General features: G+C 43.5%; 1 protein-coding gene across 1 annotated transcript in view; it reads left to right on the top strand.

Annotated features, from left to right (window-relative positions):
* Positions 1-27,230, top strand: part of AGBL1 (AGBL carboxypeptidase 1) — a 272,244-nt gene that overhangs the window by 8,767 nt on the left and 236,247 nt on the right. Inside the window, exons 2-5 of the mRNA XM_048318195.1 lie at positions 10,760-10,823; positions 12,112-12,258; positions 12,816-12,947; positions 15,308-15,401. Coding sequence (XP_048174152.1) covers positions 10,760-10,823; positions 12,112-12,258; positions 12,816-12,947; positions 15,308-15,401 — 437 coding nt within the window. The remainder of the gene's footprint in view (positions 1-10,759; positions 10,824-12,111; positions 12,259-12,815; positions 12,948-15,307; positions 15,402-27,230) is intronic.

Here is a 27,230-nt window from a genome sequence, read left to right as displayed (position 1 = left end):
TTTATTTCAGAACTGTTACAAACCCCATGAAACTCATTCAATGTCTGTGCCTCTTGCTTTCTTCATTCGGACTGTAGATGGAGATAAGGTTCATCTGTCAAGTTAGGGCAAAGGAAACATTAGCTCACATTGTTTCCCAAATCAAAGGGTGGAACAACTCACTCCCAGAGCAGATGACACTCATGCAGCCTGGGTAAAATCAGTGCAGTGTCTGTTGTCCTCTACCATCTTCTGTGGTTTTTATGGGATTCCTGCTGCAAGGCCAAAGCAGCAGATTTTCAGTGAAGATAAAGCTGGCCCTCCATTTTATTCAGGATTAACCTGGCAAGTGGAAGATTGACAGGGAGTGAGATATCCTCCTGTAAGCAGTTTGCTTGGCATGGTGAATGCCCACCTGTCTCACTTCAAAGGCAGGGAGGAGGGAGAATGGACCACCTGACCTTTCCCTATGATTAAAATGCTGATCTGATGAAGTCAGAGGAACAAACTGAACTGCCTCTTTCAACCTTCAATTCTTCCAGGAATAAACCAGCACCATCCATATGGAGAGAGTTTCTGGAGAGGCTAGGGGAAAGCAGCATTACTGCCCTGGTTTATCTGACCTTCTCTTTGGGACAATCTTCTGCAATTTGAATGGCCTCCTGCTCCATGTTGAAGTTCTGCAAGTGGGGGAGGGAGCTGGAGGTGACAAATGAGAAAGAGAATGTGTTCCTGGCTTTGTTTTCTTTGACAATTTCTCTTCCCATATGGCTAAGGTCATTTGATCTCTCCGCAATGCACAGGGACTTCAAGGGGACAGCTGGATGCAGAGATGCATTAAAACGACTTCTCTTTGAGATGAAAACCATGATTATTAACAGCTTGTTTCAAAAGCTCTCGCAGCAGCAGCTATACCTCACTGACTGAAAACTCTGGAGGGTTTTTCTAAAAGGTCTGCATGGCTGGGTGATCAAACAATTGGAAATCTCCCTAGCTGAGAGTCCCCTGCTATGTCCTACAAAGCCTGTAGAGCACTATTACACCAACAGGTCTCCTTGGGAACATGCTTAGATAAAATAGGACACAACAACAACTTTTTGGTGATCTCTCTCTGCTGGCAATGGATGCAGGCATGAAAGGTGGATTCTGAGATAGATCAAATCTCCTGCTGGGTATTCACTGAAGAATTCACCTTTCTCTGAGAGATCAGCTCATTGTGCCATTGCATGTTCAGCCCATTCCATGCGAGAGATTCTCAGAAGAGACAGCCCGAGGACTTTGGTTGGGTGGACTCCACAGGGGATCCCAGCAGAATGTGTAGAGGTGAATATTTTAAAATATAACTCCTGTCCCTTTTCCTGGAGCACAAACAGAGCCGTGGGCTCATTCATGGAATTAATAAAATGCCTTTTAGCTTGACTGACCAACACTTGGTTTGCAGGTGCTTCTGAGCCACTGAATGAAGTAACAAGGGCCAAATAAAGCCCCAAACATGCCTGTCTTTAGCGTGGTGGCATTGGCTTGCTGCTGCTGGGTGTCTTGCATGGGGTGTAGACTGAAGAAAAAGGAGATAAAAAGCTTTGTTGCCTTCTGGATGGAAAATGACATACCCCTGTCATGCCTCTTAAAAACTTGGCAACATTTTCAGAGAAATGAGGGCTTTGCTGTTAAGAGATTGCTGTTTAAATCTAGACGGATGGGTCTCAGCAATGCAGCTAAAGAGAAGTTCTGCTTTACATTACTGGTAATATTACTTTAAATCATTAGAATTTCAAAACACAGTTTGCTATTCATTATGGATGCCAAGTTTCGTTTGTTGTTTGATTTTTCACTTAGACTGGATGGGAAAAATAGGTTCATCATTTTCACTTTCAGGTTCCATCTCTGAAGAAAATAAGCTGTGACTAACAATAGTTATTAGTGGCTTGTCTCCACTGCCCATACCTCAATCATCGTTATTAAATGTGATTGATTAAAAGCATTTGCGTAGCTGTTCCAGAAGGCGCTTTGGGAGGTGGGGTAGATTGACACATAAGGACACTTGTCTTGGCAAGAGAAAGGACTGGTGTTTTTCTAAACCAGAATGTACCTTACAGTGATCCTCATCTTCAGCCTGTACAAGTCAGTGTCAGAATAATGTGTAGCAAGTGGGAGTGTTTGCACTGGAATACAGGGAGAAGCCTGGACTGAACACAGGCAAGTGCCAGGGCAGACTGAATTAGACACAGGGATTGTGGGCTTTACCATGTGTGGTCCAACCAGGAACGTCCCAGAGAAGGTAAGGATAGCAGCACCCTAATTATGGCTATTTATTTCCACATGCACATACTCACATTTGCTACAGCATTCAAAAATCCGTGATTTTATTAAAAAACGAGTACACCTGGAAATTTTCCAAGATTCTCCCGACTCACTTGTACTTTGAGAAATGCCATTGCTTGTAAAAAAGTTTGTCAATTCCCAAATGTGCTTCTTCTTTGAAAGACAGAGTGTTCTCTGGACTGACACCCATCAAATCTCACAAAAAGAAAGACAGTAGCATATTTCATGCTGCTTTTTTGTCGTTGGTAGGGGAAAATAAACCTAAAAATGAAAGGAGAAAACAGATCCCTCCCTATTAAATTTGGGTGGCAATTGTGTTAAATATCTGTAACAGTGGCATTTGAATGAAACATTACTATTTAAAATTAGTTCAGTAACAGCAAAAGTAATATAAAACATAGGAATAAATCCAAGAAACAGCAATAAACAGTAGGTGCTGGCATGCATATAGAATTCATTGTGCAAGAATGGTTAATGCCTTACAGAAACTTATTAAGAGAGTGTGAAAGGCATATGCTAGGATAATCTTGGCATTAATATAAAAATAGATTAAAAAGAGCAAAAAAGAGCAAAAAAAAAATAATATTAAATCCAGTCAAAATCTTTAGGTGTCATAGGTAACTTATTGTGAAAGAAGAGATAAAGCCTGGGAGAATTTATCTGGAGTAGAAATTACAGAAAGAACATTAGAAATATTCAAAAGAAAGTCTAAAAGCCTTTTGCAGAGTATCACGTGTTTTGATTTATCTCAAAGTTTCCTCATTCTTTTAACACTTCCAATTTGACAGAAGCATTTGAGGGTTATATAATAATGTGTTTTACCACCATTTCTGCATAATAAAGTAATTGCTCTATTAGAGGAGCATTAGTGAGAGGAGCAAGTGACACAAAGGAACTTTGTATCAGGAGGAACTTCTGCATAAGGACAAGCTTTTCTTTGAGAACACTGAGGGAATTTTGGCATGACAAAAGAAAGAGAGAAAAAAAGCAGTTTACTTTGCCAACAGTATCCAAGATATTGAAGTCTGTCAGGGCATAATTCCTGCCGATATCTGGACGTGAATATATTTTATTGGAGTGACACACTAATAAGGTGGCACTGAGATGAACAACCTTGCTCTGAAGCTAGGTGAAACACCTTTGAGTCTGTTTGACACAGTAAAAGGTCCTTTGGAAAAAGATCAGGTCCTGGTCTATGTGCTTCCTAATTCCAGTATGGATTAATTAAATGAGCATCTTCCACATCCCTTGGCACAAGGATGAATCTCTTTTCAAATAGCTCTGGGATCCTCTGGTGGGGAGCAGCTCTTTTTTCTCCCAGTCTGGCATCAGTATTCCTTGCAGGGGATAGTTTTTCCTGCTGCACTTACTTCTGGGAAGTTGAGAGGAGAAGACTGATCTCGAGGAAGGAAGTCTTTGATCTCCCCACAAATAAATGGAAGGAAGTGTGTGATTGAGAGCCACAGTACTTCTGTGCACACAGTGTTTCTGCTTCAGTTTGTTGTAATATCTATCCTGGCTCTGCCAGCCATCCTCTTAAGCATTGACTAAGTGAAGTTCCCACCACAGGGTGATATTTCCCACCAGGAAAATAAGAAACAATCTGATCTTGATGAGGGATGCTGTTGGGCAGGTGTTACCTAATATTTGTGAACAAGTCTGTGATCCTCTGATGAAAGGTGTTATGTTAGTGCAATTTATTGCATTAAATTTAGTAAGATTCTTTGGCACAGATGATTTCCACCATGTTATTCACCAAGTTATTTTGGCTAGAGATCAGCTCAAGCCAAGCTGTTTCATCTCAACACCTTCAGTGTTTTGAAGACTTTGGGATGTAAGTTTGGAATTTGCCCATCTCTGCCTTGAAGCAGTTCAGTCCTGCAGAGTGTAGCCTGTATCATTTGAGAAGAAGTCCTGAAGCCCAGTGAATAGGAGCAAAGCCCTGTCTATTTGCATGTTAGAAGTTTGCTTTGAGGCGCTACTCCTGCTCAGCCACCTGGATGAGCTGCCACCCATTGTGAAATGTTGGAATAATTGCACCCAGCAGTGCTCTGGTTCGTTGTTGAAAAAGATGTTCCAGGTTATCACACCTAAGTGCAAACAAGGGTGAGAAAAACCCAAACCTTCAGGTCATTGCAAGCCATGAAAAAAGCTGCCCACCTGATTGCAGCAGGCCAGAGGGAGGGACATTTTTAATGAGTATTTGCTATATTCTCTGATATAAACCCCATAATTTCTGCCTTGGGCTTGGCTTAGTGTGAAGCATCAGTAGGGAAGGAAATGTCTGGCGCTTGGCTCAGTGGGGTGCTTGCCATGCCTCACAGGGGTGGCCAGGGCCAGCGAGAGGGACTCGTCTCCAAGGCTTGGGAACAGGAGCAAGAAGTTGCCGGGCCACGTGTCCTGTCCCTGGAGGCCCCTTGGCTGCCCCGGGTACAGTTTGAGGGCTACGTGATCCCCCACAGCTGTGGACGCCTTTCTCCCAGGATTAAAGAGGTCACTTAGGACACTCCCAGAGCAGCAAGGTCCTCCTCTCCAAGGCTTTAAATAGCCCCTCTTCCTTCCATGTCTCCTCTGAGTTTCCTGGCTTGCTCAGGCCTATCTGACTCCTCAGAAGAGGAAATCCAGATTTGGACAAAGAAATGCATGTACTGTTCACCACAGAGGATGGTGACCCCTGTGGTGATGCTGAGGATGTTTGGTTGGGTATTTTGGGAGCAGGGGCAACTTGACCATAATTGCTTGGGATCCTTCTAAAGCTGGATGATGGTAGTATTGTTAAGAAGGTGCTCCACTTATGACAAAATTCAGGCTATAATCACTTTAATTGGAATCCTCCCTTACTTTGCGGTTGCCTACTGATATTTCAGAGGTCCCTGAACCCTTTTTTCCCCCGTAAGCCTCCATGTAACAAATACTGTGGATAATAACCTTCCAACAAGAAGAAATCACAGTTAGCTGGCTGAATATTGAAGCTGAGGATGGGAGCATACAGACAAGAAACTCTCCAGGGTATTTCGCTCTCTTATTTAAGTGTGAATTTTTAGCTCCTCTTAAATTAGAAAAAGCAATTTACTCTGACAAAGCACAGAACATAAGGCACCAAACCTGGCTTCACAGTTACTGTAAGGCTAGATAGTCAGCTGTGGGAAGAAGATATCCAGCTGGCAAATCCATAATGCCAGCGGTGAGTGGCCGTGCCCAGCAGTTGGGTTTGGTAGGCATCTCTCCCTTGCTGGTAGAGGACTCTGATTTAAGCATTAAGAGCGTAATTAGAACCCAATATTTTCTAGAGGTCTCAGAAGACAGTGAGGAGTAATGCTGCTCAGCCTCTAACCTGCTCTTGATTTTAACCTGTATTAATTTTGCACCAGAATTTCTCTTCAATAGGCTTTGAGTGCAGAGAGTGAGAGATCTGACTTGCAGATGTAAGTCTCATTACACAGGCAGTTGGGCTGCCGACTGCTATTTGTGTGAGCAAATTTATTAAGGGAAAGAGAAGAGAGGAGGATATCTTTTGGACAGGTCAAATCCTGCTTCCGTATTTAGAAACAGGCTATTTAGAAACAAACAAACAAGTAAACAAACAAACCCTGGAACTGGACATCCTATTCCTTAGTCTCACTAAAAAAGACTCAAACAAACAGGTCTGGAAGTTTTTTAGCCCAGTGAAGCAGTACCTTTTCTTTAAAATTAGACCATTTTGTCTTGTTGTTTGTTTGGGAGTTTTTTCCTAAGCAGTCACACAGCTTTGTGAGAGAATTTAACAATTAATTTAAGAGATGTATTGATAGAAATCATGTTGTGCGTTGTCTTGCAAGAGCAACTTCTTTCATTTTGCATTCATTATTTTTGTGATTGGAATAACTGCTTTGTATTTCTTCCCCCAAATAAAATATTTATTAGTAAATCTCGCACTGCACAAATTAATGCTGTTTGATTTCTTTCTGAGCGTCCTCCTTTTTTCAGCATTAATGTTTAGATTCCCAACAAACCCTCTCAGTAGGTTGCGCGTCTCATTTGGAGAAATACTTGCCTTTGGGCAAAAGACACAAAAGCCCAAAAGACTGAGTTTATGGGAAGTTTTTGTTTGAAGGCAGTGCTGGAAGGGTAATGGCACTGGTGGCTGCTATCCTCCAGGGGGGACACGAAAAATCCCACCTCTGTTGGGTTTCTGAGTCTTGTGCAAAACATCCCCAGAGATTTCCCTGAGGTTACCTGTTACTGTGGCTTAGTAGCAATTTTATAATCTTGTCTTGAGTAAATAACAGCTGGTCTTGGCATGTTCCCAGAAGCAGGACAAGGAGACAGGAGCTGTTCCCTGCTTAATCGTGGGTCAGTGAAATAACCTGAGCTGCCAGTCAGAAATGTTGGGATGGAGCTGTTTTCCTCCAAGCCCAATGTCACCAATTAATCACTTGCTGCCTGTAATGTATCAACAATAACGTGCTGGGATATTTTTTATTCCTGGATTTCTCCATCCTCCTGCTGTTTATCTCTGAGGAGCTTCTGCCAGGCTAACCCCAGTGTTTCAGGGATTAGTTCCCAGAAAAAGCTCAGAGAGGAGCTCTCAGCCAGGAGCTGATTAAATGCATCTGAGCTCAGCCCTGTCATACTCCTGGTTGGGTGAAGACAACAGAAAGCTTTGCTGGAGTAAGGCTAAGAGAGATGAGGGACTCTGACCAAAAAGGACAGCCATGCTTGATATCTGAAGTGATGTTTTTGCTAGTTTAGCCTTTGTCCGGCCACAAGCTGTGAGAGGCAACTACAGGCTGTTGTTAATAGGTAACAATTTGGCTCTAACTGTAAATCCTTTTAGTGAAATCCTGCAGGAGGTCAGCGATTTTGTAATCTAACTTAAGCCTCTGGGAACTTTTCTCTGCTCTTGTTCCACCCATATACAACAAATGTATCTTCATTAGTCTGTGCATACGTAGATGCTGAATCTAACATTTGTAAGCGCTGGCAGGAATGGAAAATACTTAGCAAGAGGAATTTTACTTCCCTCCTCTCTTTGGTTATTCTTAAACCATCAAACATCGCTCTTTCAATAAAAATAAGTAATGTGTTTATTTTTACCAGAGCTGGGTAAGAAATTTGCATTAAAGAAATTACTCTATTCATCTTTTTTAGATCAGGCACAAGTTGTGATTTTTGCATTTGTACTTACTCTTCAAAAAGATTTACTGATTATTTTTTATGAATGAATATGTTGGCAATTCATCCACAAAGAGTTTGTTACGTGTATTAATTTAAACAATTGATTCTAACAGATTTTAATGTCCAAATATCTTTGATGACTTCAAAAACCCGAAGGTAATTAGTCAAAATCTGAGCTGTTTCTTTTCAACAGGCAAGTTGCCATTTAGCAAGACAGTAGCAACTTTAGGGCTGTTTTTTTTCTGTATTATCTTGCTATTATAAATGGGAGCTCTGTTCTTCTGCAGAAGTCTGTATTATTCAGTGCTGCCACTAAAGTTACTGGGAAATATGTTAGAATTTGTAATGGGACTAGGGTTTTATCCACTGTTTCAGCCAACACATGAGTCATCCAATTCCTTCACTAGTGTGCAAGGAGGAAGGGCAACAATGAAGCACCAACACAGAATGCTAATGTTAAAATATCAAGAGTAAACACTCAGGTAAAATATTTGGCAATATCACCCAGCTTTAATTTTCACATTTTAAGGGTTGATCTTTCATGTTCCCTGAAGTTCTTTGTTTGCCTGAGTCCCTGGATAAAGTGCATGGAAAGTCAGAGGATATCTTATGTCATCACTATTTGTGTTAATGGCTTAGGAACCCACAATCCAATCAGTTAAAATAAACAACCCAGTGTAATAGGAGCATAAATCAATGAAGACTTCATTACTGAAACCTTAATGTGTAATCCATCCACCTACAGAGGAAAGGGATACTGAGAGGCAGCAAGACAAAACCAGAGGACAGTCTGATTTAGGCAACCCTGATGTTTAAAAAGGTGTTGATAACAGTAAGTCTTCCTGGAGTCAGTAAATTTGATGGATGCTCTTCATTCCTGACAATCTGCCCCTGACTATTAAGTCCCTATGCTAAAAAATGCCAAGAAACTCTGGGGAAGAGAACTCCGAATGTTCTTTGTTTAGTCTAGGAGACCTGAGACAGCTCAAATGAACAGACATGAATAAGGAAGATTAACATAGGACTAAAACTATATATCTTACCCAAGAGTAATGGTGTTCAGAACTGCTCTGACCCTGCTGCAGACTTTCCTTGCTGTGTGGTCCCTTGAGCCAGTGGCACAAATCCGGACTCCTCCAAGGTGAGGGCAGCAATACTTGGTGAACCAAGAGTTACTGGATTTCACTGAAGCCACGTATTCTGTTTGTCTTGGCTCTGAAAGGAGCAGTAATCCCATCACATCGAGCCTTTTGATTTCAACATGGATCATAAAAGGGCTGAACTTTTACATTCAGTGCTGAGATCTCTGCTTGTTGAGTTAATAACAAATAGAAACAGCAGGCTCTCTCTCTGGGCATGGGCCAGCTCTGAGGTGGGGATGAGACAAGCACTTTGCCTGTTGGTTTTAGCTAAGAGTGAAAGCAAGGTGAGCCTTTAGAAAGCCATCAGTGCTCACAGACCTTCCTCCACCAAGTTCCCATTTCAGAAGTGATTCTCTGCTTGTTTGCTCCAGTCTCATCCTCACCTGACTCTTCTTCGTTTCTCCATTCCCCTTCCCTGACCACATCTTGTTCTTTTCTCTCATCCCCCTGCTGATATCTCTTGTTCCTGTTGCTCATTTATGCCATCATGAAATATATATTGAGCAGTCAAAGTTTGGTAGAACTGCTAATTGGCCAAAACCAGTATGATGAGAAACCTTGTTTTTCAGAGATTTGGAGTTTGTTTTTGTTAATAATTATGGCAAAAAAAGAAATCTAAAAATACATACAAGGCTTAGGATACAGAAACTAGGAAACATTGACACTAACGTAGTGATTCCATGCAGAAAATGGCACATATAGTTTGCCAGTACAGAAGGAGATTTGGTTGCAGGGAGCTGCCAAGCATCCTACAGGATTTTTGTGACAGGGGTGGAAATCTGTTTCTCCAGGCTGGCAGTCACCTTCTCTGACTGCAGACTGATCATTTTCCTGCTCTATCCTCATGTGTCACTCCATGCATACCCTCTTCAACTGTAACAAAGGAGGTGGTATGAACTGCAGCTCCCTAATTATCTACACGATCCTCAGCACCTTGTCAGTTTGTGCTGTGACTTTTTCAGGGATTCATTGGGAAAAAAGTGTCCATTTGCAATAATAGTCATTGTTACAGATATGAATTAGATTTTCCCTGACATTCTTTCTAGAGTTTCTTTTTTGCTAGGTGTTACTTCTCAACTCGTCTTAAATATTCAGTTGCATGATGTTAAATGTGTCAGAGAATGGTTGAATCAATTTGGCTAGTAAAATGATCACATATATCCAGAACAGATACCGGGTTAGTTTAAGTTACCAAGTAGGTTAAGTTTCTGAAGCAGTTCAACAGTCAGAAACATAGGAGCCATATATTTGTGAGATGTTACCTTATTGTCATAATTTAATTGAAAATAAAATTATTCCATTATAGTTTACGTGATCCTGAAGTTCTTTGGGACCAAGGCTATTCAAATGCAAGTTTTGTATTATATTAGAAATTTTCATGGTGTTGCATCTGTTCAGAAATTAAGACACCCAGGACTTAACCCAAATCCCTCAGATTGCAATACACACTGGTGATTAATTCTTGAATCACAGCAGTGAAATCTGTTTGGAGGAGGATTAAAGAAGGGGTCTAGTGTATCACACAGATGGGTGGTAGATATCATGTGTTTCCTTCTTCTCAAGTGCATTATATCTTATTTCCTCTACTGAAAAATTTAAAGTAACTGTAAAGCAGAATGTGTCATGTCAAAGTGTGGTGGTAACTTGGTCTTAAAATTAAATTATATTAGTTTTAAAATAAGCTTAGGAATTTTTCTTCTCCTCAAATTCAAGGCTTCCACGTGGTTGTAGCTGCAAAGACAGGACAATATTCTTGTAGATGGGATTTTTATAATTTAAATATATTGTTCTTCAACTCCAGTAATAAGAGATACTGTCATGGAAAACCACCCCACATTTAGCATTTCTATGCGATACAGAATTTCCTCAACTTTGGAGTAGCCAGATCAAGTCAAAAAAGAGAGCTTTAGTTTAGAATTCAGATGTAAGTTCTACAGAAATGCTACTGTGTATTAAATACTGTGTACTATGATCTGTCAGAGGCTTTTAAAATGTGTTATCAATATGTTTCCACATATTCACTGTCCAGATGGCACAAAAATGCTCAGTATCCAAACAAGGATCTCAATGCCTCTGCGCTGTGTGATGCACTGCAGCCCTGTGCAGCAGGAAGTGCCCTGTCCTGAGCTGATCCCTAATGTGCTGTGTTTCTGTTTCAGAGCTCCTGTGACAAGGATGTCATCCTGAACATTCTCAGCGTCCTCACTGACTTGCTGTCTCTGGGTAAGGAAGCAAAGATCTGGGGCAAAGGCTGTGGGCAAGGGCAGAAAAGGAGGTCCTCAAGTAAATCAGGGAATTCATATTTGCATTCAACCTTGGCCAGGTGTTTGCAAGGTGAAAAAAATATAAATTGTATCCATAGATAAGCAGTCCTTACTCCTGTGTTTGGAAAACTGAGCTTATTGGGAGTGTTAAAGGAAAAAAAGAAACTCAGAGAAAGTTTCAATTTTTTCTTTATAGTTTTGAAGATATCCATGGGTTGCAAAGCGTTTCATAATCCCTGGCAGTCAACCACTGGAAATGTTCACCAGTGCCATTGGAGAGAGGGCTGTGGGACAGGGAAAGGAACCTGACTTTTTGGAACCCAGGGACCCTCTAATGCAGAGGGTTCAGCCTCTCTCCAAAAGGCACTTCTACCTTGGGGCTGCAGGGAATGGATGTCGTTTTATGTGCTCAAAGCTGCACGAAAAAATAACTGTACTGGCAAAAGAACTGAAAAAAAATAAAAAAAATCCAGTTCCCTTTCCTTTCTACTCCACCACAAAAATCTCATCTGCTAAACAATTCCCAACCCAACTAAGCTGTCAGGCTGTGGGGGCTGCATTAGTGAGTGCTGGATCCTCATGGGTCCCCCACTCCTGGAAGTCCCACCAGAGACATCACCTGTCCATCTGCGCCTTTCCTTTGGAGCCCTGCATCCCTGTGCCTCAGCTGGGTGGAAGAATGGCCTCCATGGAGAATAGGGGCTCCTACTCTCCTCTAGGAACTGACCGAGCAGCATCCCCCAACCACGGAGCCTGGATCAATGTTTGTTAACACAGCAAGGCTCCCAGGGTTAGAATGTGGTTTCTTCGGAGACCTACATTTATTTGAAAGCTGTCCCCAAGGCTTCCCTAGGATTCCTTTTCATTTGACAGAAGCCCAGTGCAGCTTTAGTTCTTTCCTTGTTTAATTTCCAGTATCTAAGAAAAGATCACTGAGCCTTTTGCTACTTTGAAACCCGTCAGTGTCTCTGCTCATTCCTCTCTGCCACATTTCATTGCACAGTGAAAAACTTTTGCAGCACATGGGTTTGGAGAGACTCAATGTCATCAGAGCACATAGTTCCACCATGCAGCCACCAGCCACGTGTCCTGGGATCCATGGCCAGTTCTGCAAACTCTTGTGCGTTCATGGCACTCAAATATTGTCTGAAGGCCATCGAAGCTCCTTGTGCTCCGTGAGGGCTGAGGGTTTGTGACGGCTGTGGCTCAGGAAAGGGATGCTCTGAGCAGTCTCCTCTTTTCCCCAGGCACTGGACGGAGAATTCACTACGTGATCAGCAAAGGGGGCAGTGAGGCTTTGCTGCAGGCCCTGGCCACGGCTGCCCGGACAGAGCCACCTGACCACGGCACCCTCCTGCCCCTGCTGCGGCTGCTGGCCAGGGTGGGCCAACGAGGTACTGCTGAGTGCTGGGGGGCTTCTTGAGGGGGGCCATCACTAAGGATGACCTCATCGTGGCCTTCCAGTAGTTAAAGGGGACAGACTTTTTAGTAGGACCTGTTGCTACAGGACGAGTAAGGGTTTTAAACTGAAAGAGGAGGATAGATTCAGATAAGACATAAGGAAGAAATATTTTATGATGAGGGTGGTGAGGCACTGGCATGGGTTGCTCAGAGAGGTGGTGGATGCCTCATCCCTGGAAACATTCAAGGTCAGGTTGGACAGGGCTTTGAGCAACCTTGTCTAGTGCAACTCATTGCAAGGGGTTTGGACTAGGTGGCCTTCAAAGGTCTTTTCCAATCCAAACTGTTCTATGATTCATCTATGGTGACTTAAAGTAAATCCCATGTTTTTCTGTTTCCAGCAAGATTAATACTGATTTAACTCATTGATATATTTGAATGCCTTTGTAATGAGGTTTTTGAGTTTCAAGGTTTGGTGGAAATATGTTTAGCAGCACTGCTGCAACGACCTGGCCTTTGCAACAGTTTAATTCTTATTTGCTTTTCACAGATAGGAAGTTTGGGCTGAAAGTGCAGAAGGCAGAAGCCACTGATATAATACTGAGCTTGACAAGAAGAAACCTGGGCCACCACCTGCACCTCACCCACTGCCTCTGGGTCCTGCGTGTTTGTGCTTCTAATGGTGAGTGCCAGGATTTTCCTTTTTTCCTTTGTGTGACAACCACCAGGGTCCTTTTTTAGTCATTTCAATGCAAAGAAACATTATTCCTGGTAGGGTTAGTGCCTGCATGCACCATTAATATACAGAAAAGCACAAAAGCCAGAACAACCTTAGAAAAAGGTGCTCCTCAAGGGGCCTATGCAGCCTTTACAGTGCATTTCATCCGCGAGCTATGGAAATAAAAGTGCTGTAGTGAAAAATATTCATGGCAAAGATCTCCTATTCTGGAATATAGACAGTCAATTCTTTTGCTCTGAGACTTGGGTACCTTAAGTCTCTATACAGTTCCCATTACCATAACAGCCAAATGTCTCACTATTGTTGATTGTATTGATCCTCAGAGCGGCTCCATGAGGGTGGAGAAGCAGAGGGAGAGAGAAATCTTTTACTTATTCAAGGTCCCCCAGGAAGCAGATTTTAAATCCTGTTCTTTTGACTAGTATCCCCTCAGATGTGCACTCTCCCAGCTTTTCTTGCTTGGCAATGCCCTCACGTTAAATGATTCAAGCAACGGGATTTCCAGTATTCTCTCCTGGGATCATTACAGATACATACAGGCTTTCCCTGCTATAAAGCACTGAGCTTGTCAGCACAAATTTCCCTTTGCTCACTCTAACCCTTTCCTCTCTTTCCCTACATCCCTCACCCAGCAGAAAATTCTTGATGGCCATCCTATCTGCAGTCTGCTATGTGCACCCTGAGATTTAGCTCTCCTGGCACCCAGCCCTGCAGGTTCCTTCTGCCTGGACAGGAGCTGGTTTCATGCTTTGGGCTTTCTCAGGCAAGCAGCCAAGCTTCAACACTCAATCCCTCTCCCGTGATAAGCAGTATTTGAAAGTTTGAGTGTGGCTGAAAATACAACCAAAGCCAGAAGATGAAGTGTGCCTTTATTTGGGTTTCACAGCTGTGCAGTGACCCTGTGCTGCCTCCCACCCAAAATGATGATCTGCCCACTTCCCTGCTCCCTGCTTCAGTGCACCTGCACTCCAGTACAGCTGCTGTTTCTGCAGAGGTTTCAGGGTGCACACTGCAGCCTGGCCTCCTTTCTGTTAATGTCAGACCCCAGAACCCCAGCTCTGCACCTTTGCTGGAGCATCTCTGTTACTCTCCAGGTATCTCCAGCACTCGCCATTAATAATATTGACTTTGTGGGTTCTGTGGCCCAGCTGGGAAGCTGCAGGGGAGGTTAGGTGAAGATCTGTGGGGGTGTGATACCAAACCAGGGGGTTACATGTTCCTAACCTTAAAAATTATGTTTATGGAATGGAACTAAAGGGAAGTCGGAACCATATAAAACTCTTGAGAGTGCTTAGGTATGAACGCAATAAAGATGAGTCTCACCTCATGCCCCACTCTGGGTTGCTCCTTTCACTGCCACCAGGTGTTTGTGGCTGCCCACATCCTGCTCTGGAGCGGGATGAGTTCGAGCAGCCTTGTCCATCACCCTGTCTCTAATGAATTGCCAGCCAGTGCGAATGTAGCTGGCAGGCCTTGCAAGGCTTTCCATCACAGGACAGCTTGGCAGGGACATGGTAGGACAGCAGGAGATGATGGGCCCTCTGGCAGCTCTCTGATGACCACTGGGAGATATCTACAAAACAGCCAAAACCCAGCAGTAGGCAGACAGCCAGGGCTCCTTCTGGCTGCTGTTGATTACTGATCCTTTCACCTTGGTTGCTTCCATTCAAAATTTCAGGGCTGTATTTGTTCCTTCATTACACAGAGATATCCTGTCTCATAGTGGGGAGGTCTGGCTAAACTCCTAGGTTATGCATTAGGTATTGAAACTGATTGCAAAATCCATCTATAAAAGTTCCTAGTGTGCTAAAAAGTGAAGGATTAAAGGGAAAATTGGCCTAGATGAAATTAAACTGCATTCAGAAGCCCCCAAAACCCGCTTCCACTCTGCTGAATAATAGCACAGAAAGAAAACTCTGCCCTCTAAGCCCCTATGAAATGAACTGTCATTGAGTTGCATGTGGGTAATGTGGAATGAATTTGAGCTCTGTCATCTTTTGTGGGAGGAGACCCTATTTAATTGTGATTTGTTATCTGGAGAGTACAATGTCTACAGGAAAAGGGGCTTTGGGGAAATTGGGAAAGAGCTGCGGGACTGGTTTTGCACCTGATTTTGGCTCAAGTTGCGTCCACAGACAGCTTTGTGCTTCCCTTTCTGTGTTTGTAAGGGGACCTATGGAGTCCAGATGGGAGCCCAAAGAGCTCATAGCCCCAGGGGCAGCTACTCTTCCCCACATCTCTTCTAAGCAATGTTGCCAGCTGCCTATTTCAGAGCTGACTGCTTTTTCCTTTTATTGCTGTAGTTACCACAGGAACTATGCTTGGCATCAATGGAGCCATGGAGCTGCTTTTCAAAGTCATCACTCCCTACAGCAAGAGACACATCAGGACGGTCAGGTAGGCAGTAGCCCCAAAGGAACTCATCTTTCCAGGACAGCAAGAAATAAAATTTTGGTTCCACTTGAAAAGGCAAAGAAATCAGAAGTGTATGCAGTTTCCACTCACTTTAAATCTGCAGGGTTTTTTAAGAGACAGAAATAGTTCCCCAAAGGACACGTTAATGCTGTGATTCATCATATGATTCATGCTGGTGGTCCTTTATTTGTAGTGTGCCCTAGACAGTGATGGCAGTTTGATTGCAAGGTACCGTCCTTCATTTCCCAGCCACAGCCGGGTTTTGAGAAGCATGTGCTGGCAGCAGACAAGACACTCCTGCCTCCCCCTCAGCAAGAATCTCCTGCCACCACCAGCCTGGGGGTAGGTAGTGTGGAATCGTGGAAGTGCTGTCTCATTCTCCATTTGCAGACAGTCCATGACCTGGTCATATTTTTGAAGTACAACAGTTCTTACTAGTATTAATCTGCATCTGCTTTTAAACCCATCCCACATATTTCAAATAGTTCTTTTCTGAAGACAGCAAGTCCATTTTATCAGTTCATCTTAATGCTGAATGTTAGTCCCCAAGTTGTCTGCTCTGACCACTTCCTCAGATGTCTTTCAAGGCAAGCTTTATAAGAGCACAACACGTATCTGTGGCTTGCTCTTTAAAAGCAGGAGGAAGAATTTACTGCTGTGAGCTGTCCCCACACAGTCCTGTTTGCTTAAGCCACACAGGACCTGCCAGTTCTCCTGCTGAGACACGCAGTGCCACAGTGGGGCACAGTCCCTACTTGCTCAGGCATGTGTCAGCAGCATTCACCCAGTTCTGGCTTCTGCATGGACCTGCCAGGGGTGAGGTCCATGGCTGGTGATTACTGAGGAAGCAGGTAGAGCACGAGGTGAGAAGGATGGACAGACTTGGCACCCTCAGTAAAGTCTGGCCACTGCTTGCTTAGCTGTGGTTGAAGTGGGCACCAGTCACCCTGGATGCATTAAATAATGTCCATCCTGCTGTTACCATCAAAGACTGATACCAGTTCTCTCAATATCACCAGTTACACAGTACACTGCATGGGAAGGAATTTGAATTAATTTCCACCAGCCACGAGTGCTGAAGCTGCACATCAACACACAGAACTGCTTGCTAAATGCAGCATTCTTCCAGTTCCTCTGCCTACACGTCTGGAGATACACAATTTTTCAGACAGTTTGCTTTGATAAATAAGGTACTGAGGGGGCCCAGCAGATGCACAACTTCCTGCAGCTGCCTTGTTGATGGAGCCAACTCACTTTTGCCTGTGCTTTTGGCTTTCTAGCACAGTGCCAAGTACCTGGGACTGCTTCACAGCTTCAGTTCTCTCTTAGACAAAGTACCTGAGATTCCTCTACATGGTGATACCAGGATGTTTCCTACACAGAGGTTTGGCTATTACCCAGCTCAAAGAATATTACCACTAAGATATTATTCCTAGGATATCTGAGCATCCCTCAACATTCTTCTCAGGCTTCATGTAATAACTTTAAGATTTAGTCAGCCTGGAGAACTGCTTTATGTATGACAGGGGTGCCCAGGATGAGTTAGACCCAGAACTGGGCTTGGCTTCTGACGCAAACAAAAGTGATTGGTGGGTCCAAGCCCATGCTTAACTAAGCAAATTTGACTCAATTCCCTGCTTTCCTTCCTATGGAAGTGTTGGCTGCGATTAGAGCAGTGTTAGTTCTGCTTCTGTGATGCACCAAGATGTGTGTGTGGTAGGACTTGGACCTGTATCAGTTTTCTGTTAAGCAATGGGACTGGCTGCCTAAAGGCTTTTAAAATGAATTTTGTGCAAAAGTACTTTATTTTCCATTGACTGCTTCCCATGGGGGAAGTGGAAAACTTGGTATCTGTCACACCTTTCTAGCTTGGCTTCTTGCTGAAATACATTTGGAGATGCAGGGAGTGCTGCTGAGGGTTGCTGTAAACGTAGGCTGTAAAGTGCTCTAAAATACTCCCTTCTAAGGGAAACAACCTCCAGAGAAACACGCTGCTTTTGATTTCAATGATTCCACATTGTCAATATGCAATATATAGCTTTTACTTCCTTTTATCTGGTGTACAAGGATTGTTTTGAACTCTTCTGTGGACATTTTTTTCCATTTGGAACACAGACACAACCACCAGAAAAAAACCCTCAAAATTGCCTTCAGTAAAGCCCATTTTATTGCTAATAAGCCTTTTTATTTATTACTGAAAAGCTTGAATTTATTTTTCAATTAAGAAAAAGGTGCCCTATGCATTAGTTTTTGTCTACCTGAGCTTTCTCACTGCTAATTCAGTTTCCTAATTTTTTTTTTTTATTTCCTAAAAGATCTGTGCTCTTCTTAAAACGTATTTTTCATGAGTGTGCAAACAGAGCATACAATCTTTGCTGGGACCCAGCTCACAGGAAAAGGTGATATGACTTCCACCTGCTCTTGGTGTGATGAACAAGAACCATAAATCAGCTCAGGCCTGGTGGTCACTCAGCTGGCCTGCCCTGGGCTCAGAGCTGTGCCATTTGTTTCATAACTAGGGGCAGCTGAGAAGGTCGGTGGCACAGTGGAGACAGCCTGTTTTACATCAGAAGAACCACACAAACCTGTTTTGTTTTAAAACACAATTGCAACCCATTAAAAGGCACTAAGGTCTTGTTAGTGGAGATTCTGCTTGTTTGCAGTTCACTTGCAAGTGCTGTTTTGGTTGTGGAAAGTGGCTTCAGGAGATGCTATTGGCAAGAATTTAGGTCTTAAGACCAGAAGAACAAACTGTACAGTGGGTTTCAGATCTTCTCTCGCAGCATTAGCAAATGCCTGGAATAGCTACAGTCTGAAAGCTCTAAGCATCTCTGCAGTTCATCAGAAAATGGAGGTGGGTACATGTGGGGAAAATGTCCTTCCATGACTTGAGTTGCTCTAGCTAAAAATTTGTGAGGTGACTGGGGTAGGGAGCTTATGGATGAGTTTTCTGAGCTGGGGAGAAAGGATAAAAAGAGGTCATGTTCTTTGCCTAGCTTAGGATGTGCTCTCAGCTGTCTGATACCGGTGCAGCTCTTCCCAAAGTGGCTGTGGCTATGCTGAAATTGGGAGTGTGATATTTTGGTGTGGTTCTTGGTCACAAAAACCTCTGCTTCTTTTTGGCTATCAATATGGAAGTTGTAGAGAGCGCCAGCCTCTAACCTGCCTACAGAGGAAAACTCCAATGTTGTCCCAGAAATCCTCTGATCCTCCCTTTGTGTTTGCTCTTGATGCCTTCTCTCCACCTCATAACTATGTGCCACCGTGGTTTGCCTTTTTGCTGGGATGGAACAGCTGGCAACTGTGGGAGCTGAGATTACCCTGGCTCTCTGATCAGCTGCCAGGAATGCAGCATTGGAAATGCACCCCTTCTCTGGTGGGTACACCCGTGTTCCCCTGTCCCAGGCAGCACCAGGGCCAAGGTCACTTTAAGAATCTGCCCCGCAGAGTGCCCTGTGAGAGCTATTTATTTAGCCCGCTAAGATGTGGAAACAAGATACATAGTTCTATTTATTTTTCCCAGTGGCAAAGCTCGGGGGTATTTAGAAATAGTCTCCCCATGTTCCAATTGACCTTTTCTGGGTAGATGCCAAGTACCTCTGATTCCCCTGAGACTGTGACTCATGGACTTTATTGGCTTTAGTTAGGCATTTGAGGTCTTCAGGTTGCTGGTGCCATGTCTGTGGATCTCTCCAGATCTATCCATATCTGAGGTAAAAGCTACATGGAGAAAACATGGAACTCTCTGAGGTGTAGAGAACTCTTGAGTCAACCACTGTGAAATCCAAGTGAGTCAGACACTCAAGGCTGTCTTGCTCACCTCTCATGATGCTGTGCTGCAGAGAAAGTTTTCTGATACCTTTTACAGGGACAATTTTAAATAAAGCCAGATGATGCTCTGTTTTTCTCAGTTCTGTTTATGTCAGTAGCTGGGATATCTGATAGGAGTGTGTGTGGGATGCTCAAATCTTCACTCCATCAACACCTTCTCTAATGTAGCATCTCTGATGCCTCACACAGTGCAATGGTCACTTCTCTTTTGACTTTTTATCCTTGTTATTCCCTGGATGTTCACAGCTTCTACTCCCTCCTGCTTTCCAGTGTCCCTTTCAACACTGTTGCTTGTTATCCCAACTCACTTGTTCTGAGAGGTATTTGGATGTGTTGTGGGATGTGGAATGTGACAGTGGAAGATGTCTGCTCTCTAGTCAGCCGGGAGCTGGGTCTCTTCTGCATGACTCTCCAGGTTGTCAGGCACCAGGTATCTTCACCAGTGGCTTTGGGGGCTGTGAGTTGTCTGTGGCTTTGTGTTGTGCAGGCTCTTCTAGGACTCCTTATGTTGAAGATAGAGTACCAAAGAGGCTGAAAGTAAAACCCTCAGAATTTATTCTCCTTTCTATATGAGGAAGACTTGTGCTTTAGAAGATGGCAAATGGTGGGGTGCCTCAGTTGTTCCCTCCGTTATGTTCTCCTTTTCTGCTGTTAAAAGCTTGGTGCACAGTTTTATTAAAGCAATTTGGACAGCCTTTTAAAATGTCTTTGTTTCTCAAAGCTCTATGGGTACATCTATTTATCATACTGGGTAGAGCTGGCTCATGGTAAGTGCTCACATAAACCTTGTATGAAAGATTACAACAAGAGAGAGTATTCATCAGAAATAAAAACTCTTTCTGTGGGTATTCAGAATACTTGGCTTTCTACATTGGGCTATTCCAGTAAAGTTTGACTACTTAATTAAAAGTGGAAAGTGAATAAAAAAAGGTCTGGGAATGGCGCCAAATTAATTCACTAGAAAATGTGTTATGCAGAAATTATCTGCCTTTGCTCATGCCCAGCATAACCCACTTCTGACATTTGATCACAATTCTTCTTGCGTTTGGTGCTTATTGTACAGTCCCAGTGCCTCAAATGCTTACTGATAATCTCCCTTTTCATTAAGGGGAGGAAATCCTCCCATGTAACTATTTCACCTGAGGTAGATATCTGGATTCCTCACATATTAAAGGGAAAAAGAAGCAAGTTCTCTTCACCTGTGGTAAATGTTTGCCTCTAGAAACTTGAGGTGTCTTGAAAATATTTGTTTCTCTCTGTGTAGTGGAGGATGAGTCTGCAGTAGGCAATCTGGAAGTGGCATGATGGCCATTTAAGGCTGGGTCAGGTAGAAGGTTGCTGAAGGAGATTTGGAGAGTGGAGTCAGATCCATCTGGTGTCAGGGCTCAAAACCCAGGAGAAATGAGAATACCACTGGTGTCTCTGCTGATAAGTGCTCAGGGGTGATTTGAGGTGGGGAGGGATTAATGAGTCTGAAACACACGGGAATATTGATGACACAGGAATCACTTCATGGCCATGACAAGAGTATCACATACTTCTGTCATGGTGGGAGCTGAGGAGATTTTTACTGACTACAGAAAGCAAAGTGCAAGTGAAGAGAGAAATGCCAAGGTGATCAAGAGAGCACATCTAAAGCTAAAAGCCATATTTAATCAGATATTGTGTCAGATTGAGCAAGGAGAATATGAAGACCCTGGAAATGCTCAAGATATGTTAAGAGGCTGTACATAGCTTCAAATCAGGCTTTGAATAGAGGCATAAATATCTATTACTCTGCTTTTTAATGAAACCTGTTTTGTTTGCATACAACTGAGATTCTGTTTTCTCATCTTGAAACTGGTGCTTTCAGTGCAAGGTTGAAGTGTTGAGCCCATAGTGTTGAAAAGTGACCAAGGTGCCACAACAACAAATGCTTGTACAAGTGCTCTCCTGTGACCTTAACACCGACAGGAGAAAACAGAAGAGCAGTGGGCTACGTCTGGTATAGACAGAGGGGAGATGTGTCCTGGGGATGACCTGAACACTGGACTTATCTCTTCTGCTAAGAGCGATGGACAGGCAGAAGAGATCCAACTGCAAACATGCCCTAGACCCCAGTGCAGGCAGTTAGATTTTCCCTATCCTTAATCCTGGATAACACCTTGCTGGTAGACCACCATAAACATTTACTGCAGTTCCATCTCCTAGACTGGTCTAAGCTTCCAGCTTGTTCTTCTTGAACAGAAGAATACGTGGCATACACGGCCACTGCCAGACAGTGTTCTGAGAAAGAGCAGAAACTCAAGGCACAGACATGGTAATGAGCCCTTCTTCCCTGATAGGGAACCTGTGATGGGTTCTTTTTGAAGAATACTCCATATACAGCTTTATGCCTTTGTTTATTTGGCAATGGTTCCTGATAGAAGATCAAAAGCAAATCATGCTTAATTCCTCTTGTTAGTCTGTGTTTTGTCATTAATCATGTTGAGCAGTCTGGGTATTTAATTGGAAAGTAGCACATGATTCTACTGGAATGTGGTCAGAATTAATCAATGCTTAGCATTTTGAGAAAAAACAGACGCTATTTGGTTCACTTTATCCATGTAAAAAATTCACAGGAAGGGACAAAATATTTCTGTTGAGCTATATCACAACTAAATGACTTGCTTCCCATCTGGTCTTGATCTACATGGGATTTATCCTAGAGGTCCTGCTAAATAAAAGTGGTAAATATCATTCTGAAGAAGATGATGCCAGCAACAAAAGAAAGAGGGTTGTCTTGAAAGTTTTCCTTTCCTTAAAGTGTCTTTTTAACTTGACTGAAATCTCAGGCAGCATGAAGCAGGGATGGTTGCATCACTAAGATAAGTAAATAACCCCTACTGTGCAAATGAGCCATTGTGATAGAAGAAATGATCTTGGAGCCAGAGGTGTCCCAGTGTCATGCAGTTCCTTCTCTTTCATTCTTTTTATGGTCTGTGTGGTTTCTCTCAAAGAATGACCTGTTCTAATATCAATAATAAGTTACAGAATCTCATTTCAGACTGATGGTATGGCAGTGCTGCTTTGCAGAACAAATAGAGTTGCATTTCAGAATTACACTTTACTGCCATTGTACTGTTAATAGCAGTAGATGAGAGAAATTGAAAAATTAAGAGGTAGAGACAAGGGAAGAAGAGATGTTTTCAGGCGAGATTCGAAAAAGAGATGGGGAATTGATGAGGCAGAGAGGAATAGCATCTCCCAAGGTTGTTCCGGAGGTCTGGATGAACATGTGGCACACAGAAATCCTGGTGCCATCTCTTGGTGGCCTTTGGAATGGCAAGTTTCACCACAGATGCAGCTACCTCTGCTCCATTAAAAATTGGTGAATGAGCATTATATAGAGAGATTTTCACTTCTCAGCTTAATTTGTTATGGGAAGGCAGGAACTAATTTATAAGTGGAGCTGCTTATTGTGAGACTGTTATTTTGAAAGAAATATTTTGAAATTTTCTTTGGGGTCTACCTTACGTTTTACATCTATTTCAGGTCACAGTTTGAAAGAGAAACAATGCCTTCAGCTGAAGGCCTTTCTTTGCCTGCCCTTTGGTGAGCTAGAGTGCTATCTTTGGAAAGATGCTGCGAGGGCAAGTCCCTGCTGTTCTCAAGTTCTTGGCTTTTCACAGCCGGTGGCTATGACAGATGCAGTTCATGGCTGGCCTCACGTGATGGCTTTGGGTATGGCCATACTGCAGGCAGCTCTGGGTTTGTTGGGCTGGAGAGTCCTTCTTCCTGAGCTTTAATCTTCCTCCTTCTCCTAACAACTGTTCAGGCTTGCAGTGGGGCCTCCAGTGTGGGCTACCTAAGCTTCTTAGGACATATCATCCAGTCTGGGAGTATTATTCATGTTGCTGTATCTGTCTTGCTGTTGGCCTCTGTTCTAACTGGATTAAAACTAGCACTTGGGTGCCTCACTGCAATCCCACTGCCTCTTAGGACCTTTCTGAGGTGTATATCCCATGTAACCATGGAAACTACTGCCACTCCTCCAAATTTCATACATCAGTTGCATCTCGGAGTGTTTCCCAGAGTTAGATGAATTAGTAATGTTAATAGTTCTTTCTTGCAGCTGAATATGATATTCCCCCATAGGAGGTTAGGTCAAGACTAGTGGGAACTGGCTATTCTAAGCATTTTGTAAGTAGCAAAACAGAGTGGAATTGTGAAAATTTGAAAAAATGAGAATGGATAAGGATTACAAAATATTTCACGGTTCAGGAAGAAATGAAGGGTTGGGATGACTTCTGGAGGTTTGTGAGTTATCTGTGAGATGAGGAGTGTGCAGACTCCTACTGATCTGGAGGTGCAGGGAGGTTTTTCACCAGTGGTGTTGGGCTGTAAGAGTAACGAAGGCAAAAAGTCTAATGTTAGGAGATAAAATGTCTCATGTCTGAAATGTTTATCTGAGACACTGTACAGTGTGTTACTGTGGGCAAGTCACCTGAGCTCAGACTTTTCATATGCTTAATACACTTAAACCCACACCTTTCTCATGCCTTACTAAGGGTAGTGAGGGTACACTCAGCTCTGTTTGAGGCATTCAGTGAGAACATAGAGGGGGGGCAATGAGAAAGGGGAGAGAAAAACAGTCGTGAATTTGTGACAGGTTTTATGCTGAGGCAGGATGCAGCTGAAGTGGACTGTGGAGTGAACATGGAGCTGGTGCGGTGAAGAGAGGGCTGAGCAACATGTTTATGTGACTTTGTAATCATGTCTGAGGTGGCTGTGAAGTGTCAAAACCTTTAGAAAACCTCAGCCAGGCAGCCCTAGAGGACAGGGACTGGAAGGAAGAGATTTCCAAACAAAGCCTATCTGAATGTGCGTGTAGAGATGATGAACGGGTGCCCACCCTGCCTGTTTGCCTACATTGGTTTTCCTGTGTCAAGGAGACAAAGAAAGAATTCCCCCTCGGAAATCACTGAGTTGGGTAATGACGTGAATCTCTGATGGAGGCCAGAGAGTGAGCAGATAAAGCTGAGGGCACTCACTTGTGTGTCAGCACATGTGAGAGCCCAGGAATCTCCTCTTCTTTGCCTTTCACTTGATTTATTGCCATTTCTCCTCCCACCCAGAAGCCTCTTGCCCTTATGAAGAGGGTAGAAAGCAGCTGTGATATCCTCCCCACAAAAGCTTTCAGTCCAAAGATAGACAAGGGAAATTTGGGAAAAACAATGAAAGTCTCAATGCAGGACACCTACAGAAACAATTTGCACAGTGCTGTCCCTACAAGGAAATCAACCCCAAGAATTTCCTGTGGTTGCTAAGGCTTTTTCCCAGCTCCACCAGTGCTGGCAATGCTGGCAGGTGCAGTGTGAGCCAGTCTCTAGGACTATCAGTGGTTTTAAAGCACAGCAGTGATTAGACCTGCCCTGGGCAGAGTTACGAGACACAGTGTCAAAGCCTTAGCAACAGCCTTTCTGCTGCAGGGTTCCCTGTCCTGATAGCACTGTTGGAGCCACACCAGGTGTAGCAGCAGAAGGGTAACTGGATTTAGAGATACAGAGGAGACACAAGAGACTCCTTTCCAGTGGGTGAGAGAAAGAGAGCTGCAAAGTCTTCAGTATTTCAGGCTCTTTTGAATAGTTATAAAAAAATTATTACAGAGAATAAAATAGATAAAGTAAATAATAGAGTATTTGCCAATGAAGAGGAAATGAATTTTTTAGGGAGAGAAGGTTTCGTAACAGCAGTGGCACAGACTCAGCACAGGGCTCTGGCTCACTAATGCTGGCAGGACTCTTCTCGATCTCTGTCTACAGGGCAACACTTGGAATTGCAGCAATGCCAGCAAAATCTGTAAATAAACCCAGAGCTGAGCTGCTCTGGGAGGTGTTTGGAGACAGGGCTTGGAATGTGGAGGGGAGAACCTGAAAACTTGAGGAAGTGGCTGGTGAGGAAGAACAGGGCTGCTGTTTCCCAACATGGATGGCTGCAGCTCTGGGGATGGGAATGGAAACTCCCCCTGAAGCGCAAACCTTGGAAAGGTCATGGCTCTGAGACAGCACAAGCCAGATTATTGCAGAATAGAAAAGAGAGACCATCCTGTAACTCCAGATCATCTATTCCATATGTCTCTTTCCTCCCCTGTGTTAAGGGGATAGAGTTTGGGCTTTGTGTGGACTATAGGGCATATGCTGCAATGGCACAACAGCTGCCACTGTCTAGTCAAGAGCTTAATTTCTCCTTGTTTTTCATTGTTGTTTAAAATTGCACTTTAAAATTTGTGGTCATTCCAGCTTTAACCACCTTCCAGATTTTACTGTGTAGAAAAAACAGGCATGTGGAAGAACCATCCCGATAATGCTCAGGATTTTTCCTATGCCTTTTAATTATTTATCCCTTTTACTTTATTATTATATTTACAGCTCAAATTCTACCAGCCTTGGCTTTGATATGGTCTGCTTTCAGACCCCAGAGTTTGGCTGGGTTATATCAGATGGAAGATTTCCAGTGGAAGAGCGGGGGGAAAAAAAGAAACCCAACCCCTAACTTTTATTATTTAGGCTTTGGCAAACTGCAGCTTCAAAAATCCCCTGCAGTTATGCCAGTGTGATATTGAAGCTTTCAAACAGCAAATATCAAGAGAATTTGACCCAGTATTTGGTGCATTTGACATTTACTGACTTTATCTTTCTTTTAAACACTCTAGCTAAATGTTGTGAAGAATAGGCACAGGCATTAAGATGTGACCAGATTATTGCTAAATAAGGAGTTCCAGATATGCAACTGAACAAATTCATTAGTCTGTGGCTGACTGGATGAGAGTCAGGGTTAGGCTAGAACAGCCAGATGCTGCCTTACCAGCAGCCTCCACGGGGCTGCTGTGACCTGTGTTGCAATGGAGGCTGGTGTGAACTGCCTGCTCTCAAATCCCCTTGCTTGTAGATGTGGGGGGGGAAGGTGAGTCTGTGCTCTGGCTGCCCCTGGCACGGCAGTCTTCCTGCTCCTCCTCTCAAAGCCTGAGTCAAAGTCTTTTCCTGCATGTTGAACCTCAGGCACCAGCTGGGCAAAGTGCTGTGGGGAAGGCAACATGGTGACCTAGCAGAGAAAACTGTTTCTCTGACTCTTGTGCGTTCTAGTGGAATGAATAAACAAACGTTCTTTCTCAGGACCCTACCTATGCCATTCCCACTGCTGTTCCTTGAAATGCTGCATATCTCGAGGTACTGTGCTTGCAGAGAGCCTCATCTCTGACCTGCAGGCTGCCTTCCCTGCAGTCAGATGTCCTACTTCTGTCCTGCAGAGCTGTGGAGATGACGACAGGACAAGGACAGGGTCACAGCAGGTGTTGGGGTTCTGCTCTTGGAGGTGGTGGCTCAGCCTGCTTGCAGGCACAGCTTCTGCAGAAGATGCATCCTCATTTGCAGCATCTGTCCTGTTCTGTGCCAACCTGATCATCCTCAGATGACTCTGCTGCCTCCTCTATGGCAGCCTGGAGGTCTTATGTCCAGAATGCTGCTGCAGGGCAGTGGGAAAGCTGTCTGCTTTCCACACCTTTGCTCCTTTTCCTGCAGATACACTGCACAATACAGCAGTATCCCCACCCCTCCCTCTCTATCCAGCAAGACAGAAACCACAGAGAGAGGTGAAGAGCAGGATGACTTTTTCTGCTAAACCCTTATTGAAAATCCCAGGCAAATTAATAAGCTTTTTCTCCCTGCTCTGCAATTGCAACGTTTTCTTTTCCCCAAAACTTCGTGCTTACCTGTGGCAAAACTAGTCAGTATTGTACATTTCCAGCACTATTCTACGTGTGTTTTGCAGCCCTGTGTTTCGACATACATGGTGGGTAAAATGGGCATTTTTTTCTCACACAAAAGACACATTTGAAAAATTTCTTAAAACTAGCTACTGACATTGACTGAAAGTACTTAGGTGGGAGCTGATTTTTTGAATGAATGTCCAGATTTTCAGTGATATTTAAATGTGTGAAGAAGAAAGGGAATGTAAGCATAA

The sequence above is a fragment of the Corvus hawaiiensis genome, chromosome 13, assembly GCF_020740725.1.
Source record: "Corvus hawaiiensis isolate bCorHaw1 chromosome 13, bCorHaw1.pri.cur, whole genome shotgun sequence".
In the NCBI taxonomy this organism is placed as follows: domain Eukaryota; kingdom Metazoa; phylum Chordata; class Aves; order Passeriformes; family Corvidae; genus Corvus; species Corvus hawaiiensis.
The sequence above is the reverse complement of the archived record's forward strand: the minus strand, read 5'-3'. Positions and strand labels throughout refer to the sequence as shown.